Source organism: Artemia franciscana, chromosome 20 (assembly GCF_032884065.1).
Source record: "Artemia franciscana chromosome 20, ASM3288406v1, whole genome shotgun sequence".
Classification (NCBI taxonomy): Eukaryota; Metazoa; Arthropoda; class Branchiopoda; order Anostraca; family Artemiidae; genus Artemia; species Artemia franciscana.
Genome location: NC_088882.1, coordinates 27,923,936 through 27,937,368, shown reverse-complemented (window position 1 = coordinate 27,937,368; position 13,433 = coordinate 27,923,936). Strand labels below are relative to the sequence as shown.

General features: G+C 36.8%; 1 protein-coding gene across 4 annotated transcripts in view; it reads left to right on the top strand.

The window, feature by feature from the left end:
* Positions 1–13,433, top strand: part of LOC136040068 (HUWE1-associated protein modifying stress responses-like) — a 133,952-nt gene that overhangs the window by 18,544 nt on the left and 101,975 nt on the right. For 2 of the 4 annotated variants that reach the window (XR_010620613.1, XM_065724139.1), the window contains one exon: positions 7,512–8,212. The exons of the other annotated variants lie outside the window; for them this stretch is intronic. Coding sequence is in view for 1 of the 2 variants with exons in the window: in XM_065724139.1 (XP_065580211.1) it covers positions 7,512–7,542 (31 nt within the window). In the remaining variant the exon portion in view is untranslated. Of the gene's footprint in view, positions 1–7,511; positions 8,213–13,433 lie in introns of those variants that run through there. 4 annotated transcript variants of the gene reach the window in all.

The following is a 13,433-nucleotide window of genomic DNA, read 5'->3' as shown; positions in this document are numbered from 1 at the left end:
GAAGACAGAGGCTAAGAAAGCTTTTCAAGGGGAGTGGGTTAGTAGTTAAAACTCTGATTTATTACGCCTTAATCTCTGCACATTAAAAAACTTTCTTTAACTTTTCTAATGGTCCATGGATGGGACTTCAGGATAATCTTCCTTGCAAATAAGAATAGATAAATGAAATACCGCATATAATGTATAATATAATATTGAATATAATAATAACCAATTAATGCACCACAAAAACACCGTAGAGTAAGTATTAGAGTGTGGAGTAAAAAAGAAATTAAAAATACGTATAATAATGCAATCAAACAGTTAGTGGTAACGAACAGTAGTAAGGAGTGACCCGGCTCAATAGTAACCGAAACTCTAAAAAATGGAATTTTGATACCAATAGTTACATCAAAATAATCGTATTTTCAAGTTGATTCTAAATATATAAGTTTCATCAAATTTAATTTTACCTATCAAAAGTTACGAGCCTGAGAAAAATCGCCTTATTTTAGAAAATAGGGAGAAACACCCCCTAAAAGTAATAATCTTAACGAAAATATGCCATCAGATTCAGCATATCAGAGAACCCTATTGTAGAAGTTTCAAGCTCCTATCTACAAAAATGTGGAATTTTGTATTTTTTTCCCAGAAGACAGATCACGATGCGTGTTTATTTTTTTATTTTTTTTCCAGGGGTGATCTTATCGACCCAGTGGTCCTAGAAGGGTCGCGAGAGGGCTCATTCTAACGGAAATTAAAAGTTCTAGTGCCCTTTTTAAGTGACCGAAAAATTGGAGGGCACCTAGGCCCCCTTCCACGCTCTTTTTTCCCCGACGTCCTCTTATCATAATTCTGAGATAGCCATTTTATTCAGAATAGTCGAGAAACCTAATAATTATGTCTTTCGGGACGATTTAATCCCTACAGTCCTCAGGGGAGGGGCTGGAAGTTACAAACTTTGACCATTGTTTACATATAATAATGGTTATTGGGAAGTGTACACACGTTTTAAGGGGGACTTTTCACGTTACGGGGAGGGGGTTACGTGGGAGGATCTTTCCCTGAGGAATTTATCATGATGGAAGAAGATTTCCATGAAGGGGCCGCAGGATTTTCTAGCATTATTTATGAAAAAAAAATATAAAAAAAGTTTTTTCAGCTGGAAGTAAGGAGCAGCATTAGAATCTAAAACAAACAGAAATAATTACGTATGTAAAGGAGTTCGTCTCCTCCACAATAGCTCAATCTTTACGCTAAAATATTTTAGCAATTTCAACTATTTTCCATTTAGCCAAAAAAAGTTAATATGCAAATTTCGTTTTAATTATTTATGTGCGGTGCGGTATTATGTGCGGCCAAAATCAAAACATGCATTAATTAAAAAAACGGTCTGAAATTAAATAATTTTTTTTAATTGCAAGTAAGGAGCGGCATTAAAATTGAAAACGAATAGAAATTATTCTGTATATGAAAGGGGTTGCCCCCCCCCTCAACGCCTCGCTCTTTACGCTAAAGTGTTTTATTGTTTTAAAAAGTAGAGTTGTGAGAAAGAGTCAAACTTCAGCGCAAAGAGCGAGGCGTTGAAGAGGGGAGAGCCTCTTTCATATAATAGTCAGGGAGCCACTCAACGAAAATGTGTCGGGTAGGTGATCAGTGAGCAGCAGAAGGTTTGACAACGGAATATGGGGTAATCGATAGCGCTGATCACGAAAATGGGCGTTATATACTCGGACGGGGGGGTGCTTGACCCCGAAAGTTGAAAATTTCGCGTTTTTTTTACTATTAAATCACGTTTCGGAAAAATTTCCACAATGATCGCCAAATCTTTCGTAACTGATGCCAGAAGTGACGAGTACAGTAGGGACCATCGCGAATGACCTTGAAACTTGCAATTTTATTTTTTTTTTATTCGCGCTGGAAAAGATTTCACGCCTAGATTCAGCTGGTAGCGGATAGTTTTATTATCTCAGACAGGAAGATTGCCACTATACTCAACAATGACCTTGATTACAACTCTCTTTCATTCCTAATCAGAATTGTTAGTAAACTTGACAAGATTATTATTCAATAAGCTTGAATAAACAAAAAAAAGATTACTATACTAACACCTGCTACGGATTTCGTGAACGGCACTTGTTACTACAAAAGTTAAAAAGTAGCTCAGCATATCAAATTATCCATCAAGCATATCAAACTCGTCCATAAAACACTTCCCACCACAGCCACAAAGTAAATCGCAAGGTCTATTTCCAGCACATGAACATTTTTTTGTACAGCGCTTGCACGAGCAGTACTGGGGGACCACACCTTCTGGAAATGCCTGAAGGGTAGACACAACTGGCCTAACCCCACCGTCTTGAAACATCCAGCCAAATTGCAGGGGATCCAGAAACTGTGGCTTTGCTCGATTTGCTTGCAAAAAAATGTCCAACTGCAGGTACACGCGCTTAGCATGACACTCAAAGGCAGCGTCAGATGGTGGCAAATACTTAAGCTCCCGCTTTCGAGGGTACAGATGCACTCTTAATTCATTAAGAGAGGTAAAGTGGTCTGGGTCTTTTCCGTGTGAGGCAACAACGACCTTTTTGCAAATCACACTGAATTTTTCTAGAACCGCAGGGTCGAGCTTTGACTTCTGTATCTCTTGGACAAGCAAAGCAATCGGTTTCTCCAATCCCCATTTCTCGACAGCCTTGGCCACCACTCGTTTTCCTTCAGAAAACATGAAACCCACGGTATCACACCCTGAAAGCGTATGAAGAAGGCAGATGGAGTGAACAAAATCGTTCGGTAAATTGCTGCAAAGCCGATGTATAGGCACTAAATAGCTGTGGAACATGACATAAACTTTCCGCTTTTCACAATTTGGGTGGTTCCCAAGGAATAACTTGTAGTGATATAGCAAGACGACAACTATGTCTGTGTCATTCGCATCGACCAAAACGACATCGAAACCCCTCTCCAAACAGCTTGACTATTTCTAGTGGGGTATCTCCCATGAGGGTTATTTTCACCGGGTAGGTCAATTTAGATATTCCATGCACCGCTCAAAAATAAGTAAGTGAAGTCAATGCAGAGATCAAGGGTTTGAATTTGAATTTAAAAAAAAGGGAATAGTTGTGGGAAAAGTCAGTCATTGGCCAATTGTAGAAAAAAGCCAAGACAGATTGTTCAATTAAGTGGGCAGCCCAGTCAAGGGTTAATTTTATCCCTTTGATTGCCGTTGTTACTGTCCCCCATTTATGCTACCCCTTTCCGTGCATGTGTGTCCCTTCACAAATGCCGAACTAGAGTCGTACCTGTTGGAGGTTCTCGCTGGGGAACACACGCAGGTTGACTTACTTGAAAATTTTCCTCCATGGCTATCACTCGACAATGCTGAACTAGAGTCAACCCTCTCATGCTAATTCACGGTGGGTTGGGTTCAACCTGTTGGAGGTTCTCTCTCAGGTTAATTCACGGTCGAGGAAGGGGGAAGCAGTATATTGACAAATTTGGCAATCTATTTACAACTGATTACCCCGCCAAAGAAATGAATATGAATGGAAATAAGAGTCCAATTCAAGGCCTACAAGGGTCTCGTGCAATCTGCCTTGACTCTTATGCAAGTGAACTTGCAATTATAAGCCAAGGGATTTGGGCCAGAAACAAAAAATTCAACTGTCTGTAATTGACTACAAAAAGTGGAGTAGACATGGGCTAGATGGGAACCCCATATGAGAATGAGCATATTGTTGGTATGTGTGAAGCGGATGGTTACTACCACTTGAGCAAGGGTCTAACCATTGACGGCTTTAAGGATTCGTGCCTTAAGCGGCAAACATGGGCTCAATGAAATACCCTATGAAAGAGGAATATGGTGTTGGTATGTGCCTATAGCAATGGCTTACCGCTAGAGCAACGGGTCTAACTAGCCTCGGCTTGAAGGCATCCGTACATTTAAGCGGTGAACATGGGCATAAGAAAGGACTATATTGTTGGTATATGCTTAGCAATTGATTGCCGCTAAGGAAACAGTTTAACCATTCGACGGCTTTAAGCATCCGTACTCTAAGCGGTGGGCATAAGCTAGATGGGATGACTGTCTGACTGTCTGATATTTATTAGCGAAAGAGAGAGAGCGAGATGAGAAGCTTGAATGCTCTACAGTGGACATGGGCTGGATGGGAACCCCAAAGGAAAGCTGACTCCTTTGCTTGACTTTTTCTATTCAGCTTATCTTGGAAAATCTATCTGGCCGGGTGAACCCTGACGCATTCACACTGGATAGATGCCGCTGCTTATCCGAGCTAAAAATTGGGTCAATCCGCTTTTCTGTCAATAGTTCAAAAACGAGAAGAGTTAGAGAATTTCTGGATCAGTCATTTTGTAGGACAATAGATTTCCTACAGAAGCCATTAAAAAAAATACACCTCAGTCAGGCAAATTTTCAAGATGGATCAAGATTAATCCAAAAGAGAGATAAACTGTGTTAACTTTTTCGTCGAAATTTTGTGATTACAACTGAACGGCAAAAGATAAAAATGTTTTGAAAAGAGAATATGATTCCTTATTTAATTACCTTCGATCTGAGGTATAGCTGAACAATTTTGGAGTAACCTGTAATTTTTTATCGATTTTAATATAATTTTTGCCAGTTAAGATGGATTTTTAGGGAATTTGAAAAAATGTGGATGTCGCACCCATTTGTCGACTATATAACGCCGATTTTCGTTTTCAGCATGGTCGATTGCATTAGATTGCACACTCAAACCTTCTGCTGCTTGCTGATCACCTCAATCCTTAAATATCAACATTTCTCTCGTATGGCTCCCTGACTATAAGGAATAATTTCTGTTCGTTTTCAGTCTTAATGTCGCTCCTTACTTGCAGTTAAAAAAGCTGTTTTTCTTTTATTTAATACATACAAAGACGAAAAATATTAACTATAAAAAGAATTCAAGAAGACGATTATAAGGAGAAAATGGATCAAGATCAGTACTATTACGTAGTAATAATGTAATAATAGTGTAATAGTATTAATAGTGTAATACTGAAATGCTTACAGATAGCATACACTCTCTTGAATCTTGTAGATTCTTGAACTCAAACTTACCTAGAACAAGACAGAAGTCATTGCAACTTTTTCTTAGGTGATATATGTACAAATTTTGTAGCCTGTCTAGCTGTATGCCCAGAAGTACCAGACGATTTTTTGCTCAGAAGTGTGCATAACCCACTTACTCCAGAGTCAGAGATGTTAGATTCTCGACTAATGCTGCTAGTTTTGACATAGAAATCTATCCTTTTATTTTTCTATATATTTCTAAAAATCACTGTTTGTCTTAAGTCAATAAGATGGGGACCAGTCTAGTTTATATCTCCTTCTAAACTAATGCAAATAATTAGTGGTTGACTTCTTCTGGAGGAAACATGCCAAACAAACAGTTATTACTAATTCCAAATATCATGGACAATGTCCTTATAATGTACCCCGCCCCCTCCCTTATGGTTCATATTTAGGTCTAAGAAGAAATAATGTATGGACAGAGTATAGCATAAAAATTTAACCATAGTTTTATATTATATTAGCATCTTTCGTTTAGACGTGGTCAACCAATACTTTTTATCATTTGATGATTTCTTGCACATTTTCTCAAATACGCTCTCGAAATAAATCTATTGTGCATAAATGCAGTACACGTATATCAGAAAATCTAAAAATCTCACCGCAACTTAGCTGTGAACGAATTTAGTATATCATTCTGACTTCAATTTCTCAAGTTCGGCGTGCAACGAATGAGAATATTTCTCTTCAGCTTCATACGAGTGAGTAACACTGAGCGAATGAATGCTCATACTGAAAGTGTGAATAGATGGGATTTTATTAATTTTCTCACGGGAAAATAATGGCTGCTCATAAAATGAACAACTTGTGGATTTCTCAAAGACATAACATAAACGTGATTTCGTTGGGCTGTAACACAGAAAGGTACTTCTAATATAAATTGTAAAAAAAGGTAACAAACGTAATGTCCGCGGGAAACCTGACTAAGGATAATCTGACCAATTTACGAATATCCTGGATCCTTATTTTTTTCTTGCCAGAGCCAAAATCTGAATTGACGGAAAAAGTCCGCCAAGGTGGAAATACTGCTTTAAATGGACCCATTTTGGCAGTAAAATAATTTTAATGTTCGCGGGTCTTTTGTTTAAATCCAATTCAAGGTTGAAAAAACCCTTGTGTGCATCTGCACTTTTTCTTATTCTCCAGAAAGACACAATCATAATGAAACGCACTTGGGCGTTTTAAACTATAAAATGTAAACTATATCCTATTTGAGAAATGATAAAAAAAGAACAAAGTGAAAAAATTACAGAAATAGTATAAAATACACTAGATAAAAAGTGTAATCTATTTTCTACTTTCTGTTCTTTTTTTTTACATTGTTATTATCATTATTATCAAAACAGGGCTAAAAAACAAGAATTAACTGCACTGATACTTAGTCTCGTTCCAAATTTGAACATTTTTTTACTCATAGTTGTAAATAGCTCTATTGTAATAATTGATCTGTTTTAATTTCGAATGTCTTACTTTCTTAACTACCTTGCTTTTTTGTGTTTCCTTTTTCCAGAGTTCGGAGTATGTCGCTGTCCTATCACAATTTAAGTTCCACTATGCTTTGGGTATTCCTGTTGATGTGCTTGATGGAGAGAGTTCTTCGTAAAAATATTTCTTGTAAAATAAAAGCTGTGGAATCTAAAAAAAAATTAAAAAATTAAATGACTGCTTCTGCATAGGCAGGAGGTTTATATGTATTTTAAAAACATTTGTCATCCATATGAAATATTTTGTCCAAATTTGCTGAAATTTTGCTGAAAAAAATTATTATATTCTGCTGGCAAAAAGGAATTCTTTAATTTCAGTTAATAATTATCTGTCTAGCTTCAGGGTCTCCAGTCTCTGGTCGTCATAGGCACAATCTTTAGCAATCTATCATCCATCATCCTTAAAATATTGCCTAGCGATTTTGACAATTCTTTCATTTTGCTTTATAAAGCGAGGTCAAACCACCATTTTCGTACACCTTACTGTTTGGCATCGAAAAACTAGTAAAAACAAGTACCTATAGCTATCCTTTGAAAAATTCTTTTAAAAGATATTTGATAAATCTTAATTATTTAAAACGAGTTATATTCTGCTGGCAAATAGGAAGTCTTCAATTTCAATTAATAATTATCTGTCTAGCTTCAGGGTCTCCAGTCTCTGGTCGTCATAGGCACAATCTTTAGCAATCTATCATCCATCTTCCTTAAAATATTGCCTAGCGATTTTGATAATTCTTTCATTTTGCTTTATAAAGCGGGGTCAAACCACCCTTTTCGTACACCTTACCATTTGACATCTAAAGACTAGTAAAAAAAAAGTACCTAAAGCTATCCTTGGAAAATTCCTTTGAGATATTTAATAAATTGAAAATTATTTAAAACAAATTATTAATGGCAAGCAGGAAGTCTTCAATTTCAATTAATTATTCTCTGCCTAGTTTCAGGGTCTCCAGTCTCTGGTCGTCGTAAAACGCCACCCATGAGTTCTGATCTGGTGTCTTTTATGGCAATGGAATTTCAGCGAAACGGAAAACGTCCTGGTAGCACATCTCCAAAAAGTGATAATACGATGGATTGCAGCCCTACACATAAAAGACAACGTTTTTATTGAATATGAGCTATTCGCTTTTTTGTTTTTATCGGTTTTTGCGTTAGACGTTGTATAACCGCGCGGAGTGAGTGATTACTACTTTTATTATATAATGGTATCTTTAATAATTTCTCTTGCTGTTAAATCTTTGAGTAAAATTGAATCGTTTCTTAACAATTCAATTAATGGGCTTCATCAGCATCAGTAAAAGTCTATCTAAAATTATTGCACCATTAATTGACCGTAAGGCTAAAATTTTGTATCGATGTCCCAAATACAATTTTATAGTTAAAATATAATCAATATTACTGAAATGTACCCAAATGATATCGAAAATTAAGTTTTCTATTGGAAATAAGGATATCAAATTATTAATTTTACTTTTTGTTAAATTCAAAAGTAAATATGGAGTTTGGTAGAATACTGCATAACTTGATTGTTTTTACTTGTGCAATACTGTGATTTTAAGGAAAAAATGATGAAGAACTTGAAAGAACCTGGAATTTTATATATGTTTTATTTTGTGCAAAATAAATATATCAGCAGTAATACCAATTTGTTTTTCTTCTTTTTAAGTTAATTCGTTGCGTTGAGATATGACACTGATAGCCAGATTATTTTTAAACAAAAGCTATGTTTGAATTTATATTCAACAGTTATATGAAAAAATCCTATTGTAACGTAAAAGTCTATTTATGAAGTCAAAAATTGAAAGGTTAGTTAAGATAAATAGCTATCATGCTATTATCTATCTATATTCACAGGTGGGACACAGGGACACAACTACATTGGCACGTAACTAATATGGCGCGTAACAACTTGCGCGTGCGGGTGGGCTTGAGGGGGGGGGGCGAAGCGCCCCCACCAAATAGGTGTTGGGGCGGTGCGAAGCGCCACCCCAACAGCTAGTATAGATATATTTATTTTTTCTCTTTTTGAGAAAAAAGTTTTCTCTTTTTTCTTTTTTGAAGAAAATTGTTATCCTGATATTTTCTGGCCTAAAAAATATCTATATAGGTCAGAAGTTTGAGAAAATTCGTTAAAGCCTCAATTTTGGACAAAAATATTTATTTGAATGATGTCATTTTTATGTACATCAGTATTACAATGACGTCATGTACCAACATAATTGAGCATCCTTGCGACACGTGGGATTGAACCTGGAAACCTTTGTTTACAACCTGCAGCTTTATCCACTACGTTATCGCAAGGTACTATTAACTTTAATTCTTTTGTAACTTTTATAATCCTCATCATGCTCGATTGTTCAGGTGATTGTGGTTCCATAGAATCATCATTTGTAACAATTGAAAATGTTTGTTGTTTTAGTCTTCCTACAAGCATTATGTTGCTGGTTGCGTTTAAAACTGTAAGCTTACTAGTGTTTATTCTGTCGTATTTCTCTTTATGCTACAAGGAATTTAACCTGATAGAAAATGAAACTTCTTTTTAAAAAAATCGGATATTTCTCTAATTTGAATTAAAATAATAATTTTTGATGAGACACCATAAATATTTTCCAATTTACAAAATGGCTTTAGAGATTTGGAACTGAAAACTAAGATAAAATATCGATAATACTAAATATATATGTATATATATATATATATATATATATATATATATATATATATATATATATATATATATATATATATATATATATATATATTTATATATATATATATATATATATATATATATTTCTCTTTGAGTGTCCCGGTCGTCATTTATATTCCCTGTGTCTCGGTGTCCCGGTCGTCATTTGTGTCCCGGTGTCCCGGTCTGTAATTTCTATTCGAACAATCCCTGTGTCCCGGTCGTCATTTATATATCCCGCCTGTGCCCCGGCGTCCCCGTTGTAGTTGTGTCCCCGTGTCCCGGTTGTCATTTATATTCCCTGTGTCCCGGTCGTGATTTGTGTCCGGGTGTCCCAGTCTGTAATTTCTCTTTGAGGTTCCCGGTCGTCACTTATATTCCCTCTGTCTCGGTCGTCATTTGTGTCCCGGTCTGTAATTTCTCTTTGAGTGTTTTTTCTTTTTAGTTTTTTTTTAGTTTTTTACCTTTTTTCTTTTTTCAGTTTTCTTTTTCTTCTTTATTTTTCAGCGTCACTATGAAGTTTCAGCGTCACCACCCCAACAGCTAGTATATATATATATCTACTAGCTGTTGGGATGGCGCTTCGCGCCACCACAACACCTAGTTGGTGGGGCGCTTCGCGCCCCCCCAAGCCCCCCCGCGCGCGTAAGTCGTTACGCGCCATATTAGTTACGCGCCATTGTAGTTGTGTTCCTGTGTCCCACCTGTGAAAATAGATAGATTTATATATGTGTTTCAAACTACGTAAAAATTGCGAATATACAACATTCTTGGCTTTCCCATTGTCTGTGGATATACAAAGCCGTATGTACTAATAATGACGTCATATGCAAACGCTCTTTTTACAAACAAACAAACATGCATACACACAACTCGTTTTTATATAGATAGATAGATAGATAGATACAATACAAATTAACTGCGTAAAACTTGCGAATATACAACATTCTTCGCTGTCCAATTGTCGCTGCATATAAATAGATTGTCAGGTTTACCGACCCTCGAACATGCAACGTACAATTGTCCATGGGAAAAACAATCAGTATTAAGATCTATACCACATTTTTCTAATGATTGACCTTGAGCTTTGTTAATGGTGATTGCAAATGCTAATCGAATTGGGAATTGCAATCTTTTAAATTGAAAAGGCAGACCCGTTGGAATCATGGGAATGCGAGGAATAAGAACAGCCTCACCCTCAAAAGGCCCTGTCAAGATTGTGGCCTCTATTAGGTTTTCCATTGTTTTTTTTACGGCAAGTCACGTGCCATTGCAAAGCTTTGGTGGGTTGATATTTCTTAAAAGTATTATTGGTACGCCTATTTTAGTTGTAGCACGTGTGGTGGAAACCCTGAAAGATCTGTGGAATTTAGAAATTCAGATGGATAATTAACCGCTTCATTTGGTTCCAAAACTGTGTCGACTGACTTGTAAAGGACTGCCTGGTCTCGAATCTTGGTCAAAACAATATTGTTGATTTCGTGGACGTCTATATTTTTGGGTGCGAGAATCGCTCTTTCACTTAGCCATTTATTATTTTTATAATTTTTTAGAATATTCGGAAATACTTTTTCAATCAATTCATTTTTGGACGTCACTAAATTACAGAAATCAGCAGGTAGTTGTATACGTCCTGAAATTGAGTCTACTGGGAGCTTTCCGTTTCCAATTGCCAGCAATTGATCTGAAAATGTTTGACCAGAGTCATCGTTTTGCAATCGGACACGCATATTTGTAGTTAATTTTAATATTTTTAGGTGTGCCCATAAATTAGAATTTTTCAGGCAAGCATTCATTTCCTTGCTGTTCTTTTGATTCCTCGGCACGCTTTCTTTTCTGACTTTCTCTATCAGCAGCAAGTTTTTTGGCATAGACTCTTTGAGCATCTTCATCGGCTTTTGCCATTGTAAGTTCATCAGTCATTGTAAACTTAAACATTAATAGATTTCTACGTGAACATATGTCTTAAATATCTTGAATGACGTCACCGTCAAAGCAAAAATGACGACAACTAATTTCATGACGTCAGCCGACACAGAAACATGACGTCACCTGATCCACAGATCCACAGACAGACAAGTTATATAAGACATATGTTCACGTAGAAATCTATTAATGTTTAAGTTTACAATGACTGATGAAGATGCTCAAAGAGCCTATGCCAAAAAACTTGCTGCTGATAGAGAAAGTCAGAAAAGAAAGCGTGCCGAGGAACTACCAGAGCAACGCGAAAGCAGACTTGCTGCTAAAAGAGAAAGTGAAAAAAGAAGGCGTGCCGAGGAATCAAAAGAACAGCAGGGAAACAGGCTTGAGGCTGATAGAGAAAGAAAGAACAGAAAGCATGCCGAGGAACTACCAGAGCAACGCGGAAGCAGACTTGCTGCTAAAAGAGAATGTGAAAAAAGAAGGCGTGCCGAGGAATTACAAGAACAGCAAGAAATCAGGCTTGCTGCTGATAGAGAAAGTAAGAAAAGAAAGCGTGCCGAGGAATCAGAGCAACCTAAAAGTTATCGCCTGGCATTCAGGTACAACCCAGTCGATGATTATAGCTTGAGTAGATGTGTTCAAATCGGGACAATGTCTAAAATTTGTCCCTATTGCAAGGGCTTGAAATTCAATGGTGAAACAATGGGAATGTGTTGCGCCTCAGGAAAAGTTAAACTTCCTCTATTGGCTGCACCACCAGAGCCATTGAAGACTTTCCTTACTGGAACTACGTCAGAATCTAAGCGTTTTTTGTCAAAAATCAGACAATACAACTCATGTTTCCAAATGACGTCGTTTGGAGCCCAAATCGAAAATCCAGATCAATTTATGTCTACTTTCAAAGTAAAAGGGCAAATTTATCATAAAGCAGGGTCCCTTCTACCATTCTCAGGCGAGAATCATAAATTTTTACAATTGTACTTCATCAGTGATAGAAATTCTGAATTGAATGCACGTTGCGAAATTTCTCCCAACGTTGAAAGGACAATCGTTTCCCAATTGCAACATCTTTTCCACGAAAATAATAATTTAGTGCGTCTGTTCAAAACAACCATCGATTTGATGCCTACTGATACGCATAAAATTGTTATTTCCGCTGACAAAACACCTCCTGGCCAACATGTGCGTAGATACAATGCTCCGACTATCGACGAAGTGGCAATCGTTATGGTCGGTGATCAGTTTTTACCTCGAGATATTATTCTTCATAAGCGAAACGCTCAGTTGTTAAGAATTGCTGAAACTCATCGATGCTACGATGCCCTACAATATCCTATCATTTTTTGGGATGGAGCCGACGGCTATCACTTTAATATTAAATTGATGAATCCAGCCACTAACTAAGAAATGAATAAGAAATGCAGTGCAACGCATTATTATTCCTATAGACTAATGATTCGGCAGGATGAAGAAAATTATATTTTAAAATGCCGTGAATTGTTTCACCAATTTGTCGTGGATATGTATGCTAAAATTGAATCAGAACGTTTGCTATATATCCGCCTGAATCAGACCAAGCTCCGCTCTGAACAATACATTCATTTGCGAGATGCAGTTATAAATGACGGTAATACCACAAACGTTGGAAGATTAACAATTTTACCTTCGTCATATGCTGGCAGTCCCCGTCATATGCATGAATATGCTCAAGATGCTATTGCGTATGTTCGTCTCTATGGTCGTCCAGATTTATTTATTACATTTACATGTAATCAATCTTGGGACGAGATACTGCAGCTTTTACTTCAAGGACAATCGGCGGTTCATAGGCATGACATTACGGCACGTGTCTTCCGGCAAAAGTTGAAATCACTGATAAACTACCTTGTAAAACATGAAGTGTTTGGGTCAGTGCGATGCTGGATGTACTCAGTGGAATGGCGAAAACGAGGTTTGCCACACGCACATATACTAATCTGGCTACATAAAAAAATTACTTCGAACGAAATTGATGATGTGATTTCCGCTGAAATACCTGATAAAAATGTCGATAAGGGGTTACATGATATTATTGTAAAAAATATGATACATGGACCTTGCGGTGCACTGAACGAAAATTCACCATGCATGGCCAAAGGAAGGTGCACAAAGCAATATCCTCGACTTTTAGTACCCAAAACAATTACTGGCAATGATGGTTACCCACAATATAGAAGAAGATCTACTGAAGATGGCGGTAAAACAG